The 14,780-nt window shown below is 42.0% G+C and overlaps 1 protein-coding gene across 6 annotated transcripts in view; it reads left to right on the top strand.

The window, feature by feature from the left end:
• Window positions 1-14,129, top strand: part of mecom (MDS1 and EVI1 complex locus) — a 753,387-nt gene extending 739,258 nt beyond the window's left edge. For all 6 annotated transcript variants that reach the window (XM_085989970.1, XM_085989971.1, XM_085989972.1 and 3 more), the window contains 3 exons: window positions 9,108-9,347; window positions 10,525-10,720; window positions 12,628-14,129. In XM_085989970.1, the coding sequence (XP_085846096.1) occupies window positions 9,108-9,347; window positions 10,525-10,720; window positions 12,628-12,762 (571 nt within the window). In that variant the 3' untranslated portion in view covers window positions 12,763-14,129. The remainder of the gene's footprint in view (window positions 1-9,107; window positions 9,348-10,524; window positions 10,721-12,627) is intronic.
• Window positions 14,130-14,780: the final 651 nt, after the last annotated feature.

Here is a 14,780-nt window from a genome sequence, read left to right on the forward strand (position 1 = left end):
CAAAGCTGAAATATGCAAGATGAAATTTGATTAAATTAACATTACGTGCACATTAAAACCTCTCTCGGTGAGCGGGGTTTTTTTTTCTGCCAACATCTGGCCTCAACATGTAACAATGCAGGAAGTTGGTAAAGAAAGACGAGGTCAGGAGGTCACGCAATGTTTCCTTTCTAACTCCTGCACTTTCAGCTGCTTTTGATGGATATTTTATCCTCTGCAAATTACTGCATTTGAAAGTGTAATTAGCAATTTTGTTTTCTTAATCATCTAGCCTTAGTCTTTTGGTATAGAGCCAATTCTACATCGTTTATGACAGACCTGCAAGCTGGCAGTTTGAACTATACTCAATCATACCCCCTTCATGTCTGTCCAAATCTCATTATTGTCATACATTGATAAGGAGAGACTAAATAAGGCATTATTTTCTCAGCAGATGTAATGCAAAAATAAGTCGCCTTCCTATCCTTGTTAAGTGTTAAAGATACTACCTCACTGACTTCCACTCATGCTCTTTGCAGTCTGATTATACAGCAGTTAATGGATAGACAGGAAATATAATAGAGAATAGTTGGATAGAGAAGAAAAACAATGGGTAACAATGAGATAGATAAGCTATAGTTTGGGGAAAAGTGCGATATGAAGTGTACGTACTGAGGAACAGTAAGAGATATTGCAGTTTTTATCCCAAGGAACAGTTTGATGTAGCGGAATAGTGCAAGATGGAGGATATACATTGAGAGCCGGTGGATTTAGAAAACACATACTGGAACATGTGGATAGTATTATTTAATCTCATAACAGCAAGCTATGTTCTTAATATTGGCTTAGGTGCCCTTTTACACTTTTGAACTGAAACCAGTAATGATTCTTGTAGTGGGAGATTCTTAAAATTACAGGTTTATGTTTGTGTTATCCCTTCCATATTTCCATGCACTGTCATGTGGTTTATTACAGATTTAAGACACCCATTCTTTAATACAGTGGTGTAGACGTTCTTGCTTTTAAGCCTTGCATGTTAGTTGGACTTTAATGCAATTGTACAAATCTTTGTGGAGAAGAATTAAACAGAAGTAATATTATTGGGGAGCTCTTGCATAAGGACGGAGATGCACTGCCTCTGTTTCATTAGTTCTCTGATATTTTGTGAACAGTAAGGGATGGGGTGAGGATTTGCATGAGGGCAGTATCCATTGATTAGACATTTTGTGCATTTTTCTAAAGAAGAGCCATAGACTAGTCTCCAGCCATAGCGCCAATGGCATGACTTCCAATCATCTGAATTACTCAAGATGACTTCTGTGCCTTTCTTTGTTTGCAACAATCTCACTTATAATTTGTCAGGAAACTAGTAATAGAGTCATAACGGCAGAGAAGGAGGCCATTCGGCCCATCGAGTCTGTGCCGGCTCTCTGTGGAGTAATCCAGTCAGTCCCATTCCCCCGCTCTATCCCCGCAGCCCTGCAAGTTTATTTCCCTCAAGTGCCTATCCAGTCTCCCCTTGAAAACATTGAGGCTGCGATTTTGCAAATGGATGCGGCTTGGGAGCGGGTTAGCTGGTTTCCGGCTTCCAGTCCCGCCCCCAACTGCATCCGGCCCACGGACGTGATTTTACGTCAATTGGCCTTGTTAAGTTAAGCCCGCCCTGCAGGCTTGCCGGCCAATTAAGAGGAAACCGGTCAGATGACGTCATTTGATGACGCGTCATCTGCCGGTTTTCATAAAGGGACCACGCACAATTTTTCTTTGACAGCTCATTTCGCAGTGTTTGACAGCATTGAGGTGCTGCAAACACTGACAATAACTGTTCACAGGTGAGCTCTTGCACCCAGGCTCTCCAATCACTCCTTCCATAGGCTAGAACAGATGGCAGCTGCAGGTGAGGTTACAGAAGCGATGTCATTGGTGAGAGAGGTTCTCCCAATGAGGTGGGACTAGACATCCAATTCAAAACTTGTTACCTACAGAAAAGTGTAAATGCATTAAAAATAATTTTCCCAACATTTTCTTACCTCTGAAACTCACCAGTGCACCATTGGATCCTTCACACCACTTCTGCAGCTGTCATCAATGCAGAAACCATGGGCCAGAAATTCGGGTCCCCACGGGTGAGTATGCGCTGTGTACTCATGTGTAGGGCCAAGGAAAGTGCCGGATTTGTGCATGCACTGCGCATGCGCTGGAAACCGGAACTTCCGTTCCCTTGAAGGAAGGGGTTCACAGATCAAACGCGTGCACCGGAGAGGCAACATGTATGTCTGGAACTTCCGTTTTTTTTTTTACAGGTTTCTCCGGGAGGGTAAGTCTCTAGCAGCTGTGCATTTAAAAAGCAGGCGCAAGGCCTGCTTTTAACAAGCTAAGTGGCGAGTTAAGTAAAATTAAAACATTTTTTCCACAGGTTTATTATTTTTAAATACTTTAAAGAAAGGTAAGTTTATATTTAGCCCTGTTAAAAACGGTAAATAATTTTTTCAAAAATTTAAATTATTGTTTAAAATAGTTATTTTATGTAATTTATAGTTATTTTAAAAATGTGATTTAAAAAAAAAAATTATTTGAAGTTTTAGTTAGGTTTTGGGGCCGATCTAACTTCGTCGCTGGGATACGCAAGCACTGCACAGCGGCAGCTGGAGGAGGCCCAGGATCGGAATCCCACGCGGCCCCACAGCACAACGACAGGCGCGCTATGTAAGTGCAGGGCTTGTGCCCGCGGGAAGCCTCCGACCCGAATTTCTGGCCCATTACAGCAGACTCACAACATGCCACACTTACCTGGCATGGTGTCCGGACATCAGGGAACCCGAGGCAGAAGTGGCAAAATTGAAAAAGAGATGGTTAACAAGTATCAAGTACCTGTTAGCAGCCAGGTAAGTGGCTATAATCCTTTCCCACTGCTAGGTGTCGGGTCCATGTGCAAATCGGGGACCCGACACTTGGGAAGATTGATTGCGATTTTGACAGCAGTCCCGCCGTCAATCCTGCACTCTGAGGACCGGCAAAATTCCGGCCTCGAGTGTCTCCGCTTCCACTGGCAGCGAGTTCCAGGTCCTCACCACTCGCTGCGTAAAAAAGTTTTTCCTCACATCCCCCCTGTATCTCTTGCCCAAAACCTTAAATCTGTGTCCCCCAGTCCTTGTACCAGTCTCTGCCTGCATTGGAATACTCAGGAATATGACCATTTCATTGGCAGAAGTTAATCCCTACACTGTACTGCGAGTTGAAGTCCTGTGTCTATCATTCACTTAATGTCAGATACTCTCAGCTTTAGGTATCCACAGTACCTGGCTCCCTTCTCTGTCGTTTCAGTGAGGCAGCTCTCTGCACTGACCAGGCTATAGTTTCTTTCCGACACTTCTGGCCTGCAATAAATCTGTCCAACCTCTTCAGAATTTCAACTCTAATAATGCCGAACATGACGCCATTCTGAATGTTCTCAATCTAACAGTAAAACATTAACTCTCGAGAATGAAAAAGTCCTATTACACATTAGTGTTACCACTGGCTGCTGATATGATGAAACTCCTCTTATAGTGAAACAGGGACAGAGGAAAGAGTGTTTTGTAGTAAATTGACAGCACTGCAAATAAAATCCAGCTCCAATTTTTACACTTATAAGTGAAATGAACATGATCTGATGATAAGAATTGAAACGTGGCTTTTAGTTCTTTGAGAATATTTAAACAGTGAATTCAACTGACTTTAATAATCATGTTTTGGATGATGCCGTCAGTATTAATATGCTGTTGGAAACAATTCTAACCTGTACATAAAGTCAGCGATCATGCAGAGTCATATCACACAGAGTACACATGTTGCACATGGTTTATATCATAGAGACGTAGTCATTAGGCTGAATGCCTGGTCTCAGTATTCACATGGGCTGACTCCCATGATTAATCTCCTCCGTTCTGCTGCTTTCCTTTAACTTTGCCTTCACAAACTGTTGGATAAATCATCTATTTTTTTTATTGCAAAAAGATCATTTCCTGTCTTTTGTACCGAGTCTAATCTGTAAACCAATTATTGTAATTGTTTCTGTGGTTGGGAGAGAAAGACTGATGTTGTGGAGATGCACGATTGGACTGGTGTTTCGAGACTGACAAGAAAACACGTCTTGGATTGCAATCAGTGAATCATTTGTCTTTGTGGTTTCAGACGATTTACCAAATCGTGCTTTTCCTGCAGAATTGAGGCATCTGATAACTGCTGATGTCACTGTGATTTCTGTAAGCTGCACCACATTCTGCTGGCCCTACGCCCTGGGCTATTTGGGTTAGATCTTACCGGAAAGTATATTTATATCCAAGTATAAATGGTCAGTGGAATTTCCCCATTGCTCCTCAACATTCACCCTTCCCTTTTAAAAATAAAGTAATTCATAATGTTTTTACATGTATTGTAAGGTTCTGATTTTATTATTTGTACCCTTTTTGCTTTCCTTACAAGAACATAAGAATATCTTAACATGAGTATATGAAGTACACATGTGTAGATGCTGTGAGGGCAGGATCACAGATAAATAATTAACATTTGGGTAACTGTATCCACCTTCAGGAGAGGAGGGAAGGGAAAGAAATTGCCATAGAAAATTGGCAATGACAAAAAAAAGGACAGACTAAGCAACAATGGATTTTAGGTTTTGTGAAATCACATACGTGGGATAAGTGTTTCCCATCTGCTGTCCACCCCAGTGTGGGAGACAACCATACATGCAACTGTCTGCATTTAGTTGTGTATGTATATGTGTCGTAGCTGAGATAGTGAGGAGAGATGTTAAACTTGTAAGAAACAAAGCTCAAAAGGAACTTTACAGTGTTGAGTTAGGTCTGCCATTTTGATTTTCAGCCCATTCGTACAGGCCAGCAATGTACTTTTGATGTATACTGTTCATCAAGGACCTTCTGTCAGCAAAGGTCCGCAGTTAAGATGATAAAGTAATCAATGTGATTGTGAACTAATTGCCTATGCTGTATGAATGGGACAATTCAGCACGAAGGGAACCAGTTTGTGTTATGCAAAGTTCTGGAAAAATGTGTTCATTACTCCAGTCAACTATGTAAGAATTTCAGGACACAAGTTGTGGGCATAGGGGGCGTGAAGTAGACAAAGACATAATCCTGCAGTGCACAGTGGAGCTAAGAAGCCTATTAAAAGGCTATTGCGAATAACTTGGATGTCTGGAAGCTGTAATAAGGTGCTTTCATGTTACTACTTGAGTCCCAGGAGAGCAGTAGTCAAATGATTTATCTTGCAATCTGCCATTGTTCTTGTGGGAGGCCAACATCTAAATCGAAGCCCGTGCATTGCAACACGCGTAGCAAAAAAAATGAAGTGGATCATTGTTTGTTCTTAATCACTACCATTCTGCAGAGTTTCAACTAACCACAGTTTCCTATGCTACCACCTATGCAGCAGAAAAAATAGGCCTGGGACTCCTGCTGCACAACACACACATTAACCTGTTCTGCACCTCCGTGTATGTGCATTATGACTGGTTGTTTCCTGAGAGTGCATTAGCGTGTGCACCCTGATATGTGCACATAGAAGCAGAGAGCTGTCTTCAGCCCGGTCCAGGAGCCGTGGAATCCAATGGCAGCGCACCAGACCCACAAAATTGTCAGGATTGCAACCAAGTGGGATTCTGGTATTGCATGCAGCCTACTGTCCTGACTGCTAATCTGTTTCTGGGTTAATAAACAGCTTTTGTGATACTCAACGGTGTCCAGAACTCCAGCCAAACTTGGTACCAAAAAGGGAGTTTGACTGTGCTCCAAACAAATCAGGCCGTCAAGCTGTAGGAGTCCTGATACATATGTATGTGTGTGTTATGGAGTGAACTGTGCAATTGCGAATGCATGTTTCTGCATATTTATATTGTACATATTTCTGTCTGCATGTGTACCTCTATATCTCTGTGCATATGACTATGTGAATGTATGTATAAATATTTGTATATCTTAACATGAGTATATGAATGCTTATGCACATCTTTGTATGCAAGTATTTTTAAGTAAGTACCTATCTTATGTACACATTTGTGTATATATTTGGATATGCGTCTCTACCTGTATTAATGTCTATGCATCACAGCGTGAATGTATGCATTAGTTTTGTGTGTGTGTGTGTGTGTAAGTGAAAGTGTGAATGCTTGTCTCTCTATGTGTTGTTATACCCAGCACCTGGTAACAGTTAGTGTGATTTTAATGAATCTTAAGAACACCGAGCTGGAACATGCATTCTCTAAGTATATTGGGTCCTTTGTATTCTGTAAAGTGAGAGGCAGTCTAATGATTTCTTGAGTAAAATCCAAACATATGTCTGCAATCATATATAGACTGTTTTTATCTATTTATATATAAAAAAAGGTTACGCAGCAACAGAATGATAGCTGGTTATTGTATAAAAAACAGTGGAATTAGTGCCTGATAGAGAGCATGGCAGATAGTTTAGCTGGTAAATAAATGTGTCAGGAACTGAAGTTTATATTGCTGAAAAAAACCAGCAATAGCCAACAGAAGAAGGAAAGAAATCAAGTAACAGAAACACATGGAAAATGGTTCCTAATGTGTCTATCGTATTACAATTATACTGGTAGCCAGACTAACTGGCACAGGTACTACAGCTTCAAACTGCAGTTCACCTATAGGACAAACACATGTATGTGAGAGTTACATATAGTCACAGCTGGGCAGGGGCACTTATTTATCTTTCAATTTTTATATTTTGTCAGTATAATTTCTGCAGTAAATTATATATTTTTTTAAATGTATGGAAAGTAAATAAATAGTAAGTTTGTACCTGTTCATATATCCAGACAATCACTGTATCACCCACCTCAGTCAAAGCAGCAACTCATACTGTAAAATAACACAGCGAGATGATATCCATGCTATTTACTCAAAGGTCACCGAGCTTGTTACTTGCTTTAAATCGTAAGACGGATGGCATCGCTAAATCATTCCAGTGGGTTGGAGAGCCATTAAAAACAACAGACATGTTGAACATCAAAAAACCGAAAAGACAGGTTTGAGGCGTAGATCCTTCATCAGAATAAAAGTGGACCTATGTGAAAATTGGATGTCTAGGTGTGAGTGAATTATTGGGAGGAGTTTAGTGAAAGTTTTGATTTGAGTAATGCTGCTACATTGATGTTTTGAGCTGAAATATTTTGATTTTTTTTGACCAGGCACCTGCTGGAAGTTGCCACCTAGTGGCGGTTGTTAACATGACGTGTGACATTTAAATAGTTTACCTTTACCATTAGAATCAGCCAATAGTATGGGTAAAAAATTTTCAATTTTTACAATTAAATTATTTTATTATAGTTCTCCTTTAACTCAGTTAATACCAGCTTCCAGCAGGAGTGACCAATACAAAGAATGAGTCTCTCAGCAGCTGTCACGGGCCATGAAAGGGGCAGAAAGGTGAAGCTGCAATGTGCTCAGCCAGTAACATCCAACACAACAGGAGAGATACGTTGACTTCTTAACTAGAGAGATCAGACAGGGGCGTAAAGGACCCCATTTACACTCTACAAAAAAGAATATTATGGAGTCACGGGGTAGATTCTCAATTCACGGCCTGGTGTAAAACTGGCATTGTTGATCAGCTGCCCATTATAGAAGCTTCATTAGAAATGTAAATCGGGCAGCTTCTATAAGGTCCAGCCGACCCACGATGCCAGTTGTCCGCCCAGGTGGCGAGTTGAAAACCAACCTGATAGAATCATACAGACTTCAGCAGAGGAGACCATTTGGCATCAGGTCTGTGCTGGTGCTATCTCAATATCAAAGCTCTCTACTCAAGTCCCATTTACTTTCTTTAATACTTTTACTCTCCAAGCTCCCTCTCAAATGCCACGATTGATGGCTTCAGTAGTAGCTTGAGGTGATGCCTTCCATGGCCTAATAAACTCTTACATGAAAAAATGTCCTACAACCTCCCCCTTTATGCTTTATGTACTAATTCTAAATTCAGCCATCCTTTTTAATGATCCATTGACCAGTGGAAATAATGTTTCATTTTTTACTGTCTCAAACCCTTTCAAAACTTTGCAAAACTTCTATTACATTCCACTTTAACCATTCATGTGCTAGTAATACAGTTTTATTTTTCCAAGTCTCTCCTCATAACTATATCCTGCCCTTGATATCATCCCAGTAAATCTATGTTGGGCCTTTTCCGTGGCTCCTATGTCTTTCTATAACGGGAGCTCCAAAACTGAACACAGCACTCCAAATGTGACCCAACCAATGTCTTGAACAGATTCATCATCACTTCGCTGTTTTTGTATTCAGACCTTGACATATAAAACCCAGTATCCCACTTGCTCTACTTTTTTTTCCCCACCCACAATCCTGCTACTGAAGATCTCTGTATCTATCCCCCTACATTTCTCTGTTCTTTTTCCCAAAACATAGAAACATCGAAACATAGAAGATAGTTTCAATTGAATTTGCCACATATTTGCCCACACACATAAACTGTCTTACTACAGTCTCCTGGATTCTTTCTCAATTCACCATGCTTTCTAAATTGGTGTCATCAGCAAATTCTAGTCCTTCTGTACCCATTGTCAAATAATTTTTGTATATGGACAAGCCCCACGTTTAAATCATTTATGTATGTGGACAAGAAAGGTCCCAACACTGATCCCTGGGACATACCACTAACTATGCTTTGTCAAAGTGATAAATGTCAATTAGCTCTGACTCTCAGCTTTCTATCCATTATTCAGTCCTGTATCCATGCTGCCACTTTATCTTAATGTCATCTTTGCAAGAAGTCTCTCATATGGCACTTTATCAAATGCTTTTTAAATTTCCAAATATACCATGTCTACTGCCTTCCCTTTGTTGTACACTCAGTAATCTCCTCAGTGAGATGTCTGAGTGATAGAAGTAGAATTAAGAGCCAAACCTTTTTTTGAAGGCGCTCCTTCACCTCACACAAACTTCCATCATCAACAGTCTTTTTGAACGTCTCTTGATAATTATTTGATTGGGTACAATCATCTACATTGATACTTGTGCCAGTAATACTGAGACTCATGATATCAAGTCCTGGAGTGAGAGACCACTCATGACCACCTTGTTTTTCTCATCCTTCAGAATCAATGGGAGCCACTGTGAGGAGGTGAAAGCCCCCGTGACCTGTCAGAAAATTCACGAGCTGGAGGACGAAGATGGAGAGGAAGATGTGGAACTGGAAGAAGAGGAAGGAGGATGTAACCTGTTGAGAAAGCCAGTCAATGATCCGATTGCTTGTAAACTGGATGGAGGAAAGCTAGATGGAATTGAATATGATGAGCTGAGGGAGCCAGAGCAGAACAGCAAGGAATCTCCCAGCAGGTTGGTGTATACTGTGAGTTGTACCTGGAACACAGTCTGACAGGATTCCGACTAACCCTTAAACATGCCCTACTTAAGACTGGATTTGCAGATAATTCCCTGGCAGCTACAGGAAACTTTTTTTTATCTGGGACCGACGTGGTGCCGGTTCATCAAAAATTCCAGATAACGGAAAGCTATAGTAAAACATACGGAGCTGAGAGCTCCGTATAAAGCAACATCAGAACAATGGCCACAAGTTCCAAGCGTCTCTGTAGCTTAGCAACAGCTGCAGCCACACCCTTGCACAGCAACAGATCGAGGAAGGCAAGTAATAAAACTTACCTGAACCTACTCCTGAATTTTGCCGGTTAACTGAGATTTCCGGTTATTTAGGTGCCGGTAAATTGAAAGTTTCCTGTAACTAGATACCTTTTGGGTAGGGGGTGGGGGTCTGTAAAAAAAAAAAAAAACCCTACTTAACTTACATACAGCAGAAACATAAACCATATATATTCTAAAGATAACTCACAGTTAAATATTTTAAAAGCCTTTTGATTTTTGTCTCACCATCTTCTGCTACCGAGGGAGATCACTAGCTTTTGTTCACTGGCCCCTTGGACTGCAGAAGTAGAGACGCCATCGCATGAAGAAATGGCAGCTGCAGAAACGCGTATCAGCTCATTTTTAAGATTTCTAATTGCATAAAGCAAGTTATCCTGAGATATTAGAGGGTAATTTTAACTAATCCCACCCGGTGGGAAAGCTGACTTGATCCGGTCAGCTGACCGTTTTACACCCGGACTGATTTTACTCCCCATTGACTTCAATGGAGAGTTAAACCTGGCGGGGTGTAAAGCAGGTGGTGGCCTCGAACCCGAACCTTTCCCATCTTGGGGTGGGGGGTGGTGGGTTAGGTTAAAATTAGCCCATTGTTTCATCTACAGAACTGCGATTGGCTACTGTGGGCAAGTTTTGTTCAGTGCTCAGAGTACTGAAGGAGCCTCCATTCTCCACATTGCGTCAAGCGCGTAGCAATTTTCCTTGTAAACACAAGCTTTTAATATTTAGACACATTCTGCAAGCAGCTTGCTTAGTTCTGTTCTGGGAGAAAATGTGAAATGCTGTGACTGAGGTAATATTACTCGTTATCATTGACTTTATACATGTTGTACAACCAATTTATTACTTTTTCAAGTTATAAAGAAGATGATATGAGACTTGAAACCAAGAGTAGCCTTTCCGCCCTGGAACACATCCGGCACTTCACAGACAGCCTCAACACAAGGAAAGCCGAGGGGAATCAGTTCAGTGAGGCTGATCTGACCACGTACAGCACTACCCACCTATCTGAAGACCTGAAGCAGCCCTTATACCGGAAATCCAAGTCACAGGTGAGACTCAGGGAGGGGTACAGGGTGAGTTCACCTTCACTGGCACCAGTGGGTGGATAATATCACGATATGCGTCCTATGTACTGAAGTGCATTAGGTGCCCACTCCCCTGATGATCAGGCACAGGGGCCTGAGATTCATACAGCACCTGACCTTCCCAGCATGCCCCACTGCAGGCTAATTAGGCCCCTGATTTTAATGCAAATTAGGTGGCTGTCCAGCTGCACAGCACCCGTTCATAATGGGTGCTAACGATAGGGTGAGCCCTGATTGGCCTGATGGCCTTTTCTCACCTTTCTTTTTATACGTTCATTTATTAAAAGAGAATCGGCAAGCTGTTCAAAATAAAATACAGAACACGTCCTCTTCTCCTGTCCTGAAGGTGTTGCACAGACACCAGGAAAACTCAGGTACATCCCCCAAGTGGGAGAGTCTTGGCTAAGTGCTGTCAGACCATTCAACCACAATAAATATCCCAGCCAAGTCTGATACTGCCTTCACCTGATGTCCACATATTGCATTTCTAGCAGAATTTGCTGGATAGCAATTAGCAGCAGGAGCTTGAGCTGATTTTTCCCCACTCGCTAACCAAGGTATTCCAATGACACTGGCAGTGTCCCCACCCAGGCCGAGATCAGCTCAGACCACGGGCCAAACCTGGCACCTTCCTAGCCTGTATGGCTCAGTTACTCAATGGATAAACTCAATGAGCCATTGGGGAAGCTGACAGGCCTAACTTTTCAACTGAAATGTTATTTCCCATTTTGCGACCCCACAAGACCCTGCAAAACCCGTACTATAAACGGCCACTCAAAACTATAAAAACAGCTGATGTTAATTGGATTTGACAGCAGTACCTTCTGAATTATTTTCTGAAATCTAATCCTGTCGCCATATCACTGCTATCCTTCCCACACATTACAAAAATAATCAACAACAAAATCAACAACAAAAAAGCAATAACTCCTGGATCTGCGCTTCTGTGAAGTGCCTTGGGACATTTTACTACATTAAAGGTACTATATAAATGCAAGTTGTTGTTGTAGGTAAGAAGGCAAATGGTATGTTGGCCTTCGTAGCGAGAGGGTTTGAGTACAGGAACAAGGATGTCTTGCTGCAGTTGTACAGGGCCTTGGTGAGACCACACCTTGAGTATTGTGTGCAGTTTTGGACGCCTTATCTGAGGAAGGATGTTCTTGCCATGGAAGGAGTTCAGCGAAGATTCACCAGGCTGATACCCGGGATGGCAGGAATGACGTATGAGGAGAGACTGAGTCGATTGGGCTTGTACTCGCTGGAGTTTAGAAGAATGAGAGGGGATCTCATTGAAACTTATAAAATTCTGACAGGACTGGACAGACTAGATGCAGGAAGGATGTTCCCGATGGTCGGAGAGTCCAGAACCAGGGGTCACAGTCTAAGGATAAGGGGTAAGCCATTTAGGACTGAGATGAGGAGGAATTTCTTCACCCAGAGAGTGGTGAACCTGTGGAATTCTCTACCACAGAAGGCAGTAGAGGCCAATTCATTAAATATATTCAAGAAGGAATTGGATATATTTCTTAAGGCTAAAGGGGTATAGGGAGAAATCAGGGACCGGGTACTGAATTTGGATGATCAGTCATGATCACATTGAATGGCGGAGCAGGCTCGAGGGGCCGAATGGCCTACTCCTGCTCCTATCTTCTATGTCTATGTCTATGTATTCTCCCAACCTCGCCAATCAGGAGGAAGCTCTACCCCTTGAATCAGAAGAGACCTAAAAATGGGGGAGGCGCGAGAAGAAAATTAAAATGAGCAGCAAAATAATAAGTAAATAAAGTTTACTTAAAATGCACGCTATAGCCATTCAAATAAATGTTACTTTCCTGACACCCCCCCCCCCTTTTCTTTCCTTCTCTTGGTAGGCGTACGCCATGATGCTATCTCTGTCCGACAAGGAACCTATCCATTCCGCATCCCACAATGCCCCCAACATGTGGCACAGCATGCCGAGAGCAGCGACGGAGCCCAGCGCCCTCCAGTCCATCAGCCATGTATGACGCTTTGCAATAACCGGATGGGACCAAGTCCAGCGTCGTACATAGCATGACATTTTCTGTTTCTTTTATTTTTACCCTTTCCTTTGTGTCTATTTATAGAGAGAGACTCCTGAGCAGAACGCCTTAGAAATCTGCTGGGTCACCCCAATCGGAATTTTGTGACCTTAAACTGACAGTTTTGAAAAAAATGAATTGTATTTATTCTCCTAGTATTTTGTTTTGCACAGCGAAGGCAGCTGCGTTGTTGTGAGGATCAATGCGACACAAAGTAGTTCGACTAGGAACTTGGAGCTCACGCCTCAGCGGCACAAGAGAGCGTCTTCCATTGTACTCACTGGGAGAGGGTTTGACCATTTTCAATGTATCCTAGCACTCAATTTATTGAAAACGAAATCATTTGTATAAAATTCATTTGATGGGAGAGGAGGGGAGATTGGGTGACATTGGCTCTTCCTGTACAAATTGCTATTTGCATTATTTTTGTGTTCTTTTAAGCACAAATCAAGTCTCTTATTTTTTTTGTGTTTTTTTTTGTCGTGTAATTAAAACAATTCAAAATTCACTTCATGAAATAAAAATGAAAGGTTCCTCACTGAAGACAGCCAATCTGCTTTCACAAATAAATGTTTCCCCCCCCCCAAATTTTTCAAATTAACTTTAATTTTAGACAATCATTTTTTTATAACTTTTTTTTTTAAAGTGTGTGCAGCACTGTGCTATTTATTTGTTTGTTTAGCGATCTCGCACTGTTCATTCCACACACGAGCATACACACATACTCACAGGTGCTTTATACCACAGGTTGAGATCTTTGATTCCGAGTCTGGGTAAGGGTAGGGTGGGGTGGGGAGGGGAGGGGAAGGCAATGGATATACACGAGTGCCAAATAGTGTTTGAAAAAAAAAATTTAAAAAAAACATTCATTCAATCTTATGCGTTTTAATGAATCTGCCTAATGAATAGACTTTACTTAGTTTGTTTTGTTTAATACAATGAGCTGATTCGATTGTATAAGCAGTTATGATTCCTTCATTACAGCATGATTCTTCTAATTAGACCTGTACCTGATATTTTAAGCTGTTTGTCTGCTTGTGTGGTGTTTTGTTCCAGTAATCCTATTCAGTGGCAGCAGTTAAGGTATAAATGTGCCAAACTTATGTTTTAAAAAACGAAAAAAAAACAGATTGTATTTCTTTTATTTCGCCTGTCATGGCGGAGCAGATTCGTCTTTTCTTTTGTTTATATCTGATTTTGAATAGCCAGCAAGTTGAGGTACTTTCTCTAAATGCTTTGTACAATGTATCTGTTATGCATTTAAATAAAAATATAATGAGAGGAACAGCTAATAAAAATAAAAGCAAAGCTGAGGTCTGCTGGTGCATGTGTATTCATCACTCTGAGCTTTTCATGTTGATGGGGTCTCCCTGCACCTTGGCAATGCTGGAAAATGAATAAGAGTGTGACATCATCTGGGATGTGGACACTGCCGCCTAATCTTCTCAGTTTTCCCCATTCAGGCAACTGTCTATATTGTGGTCGTCATTTCCTGGGAGAAGTTTTAGAGCCTAAGGGAGGAAGCGGTGCCAAATAGTGGCTGCTCCTCCTCCAAAATGGGCATTGGCAGGCATTTTGCTGCTGCCCCAGAACTACTACAGGTAGACTATCCTTTATCCGAACTTCCGAAAACCGAAAACCTCTAAAAACCGAAAGTTTTTTAGTTCAGCGTAAGTCGTGCGCACGACATGACCAGAGTGGCGCACGACTTACGCTGAGCAGGGCAGAGGGCCACAGAGTTCCCTCCTGGGTAGGAGATTGCAGGCCGAGCCGGGCAGTGTGAAGGAGGTACCGGGAGAGTGAACCCAACAATATAGCGGCCGGTCCGATAGCTGCAGCGGCCCGTCTGATATTCTTTTCTCCCCCTGACCCGACCCGCGGCCCGTCCGATATTCTTTTCTCCCCCCCCACCGCCGACCCGACCCGACCCCCGACCTGTCCGATATTCTTTTCTCCCGACCCGA

The sequence above is a fragment of the Somniosus microcephalus genome, chromosome 6 (assembly GCF_052327205.1).
Source record: "Somniosus microcephalus isolate GS21.2 chromosome 6, FLI_Smic_1.0, whole genome shotgun sequence".
Taxonomy (NCBI): Eukaryota; Metazoa; Chordata; class Chondrichthyes; order Squaliformes; family Somniosidae; genus Somniosus; species Somniosus microcephalus.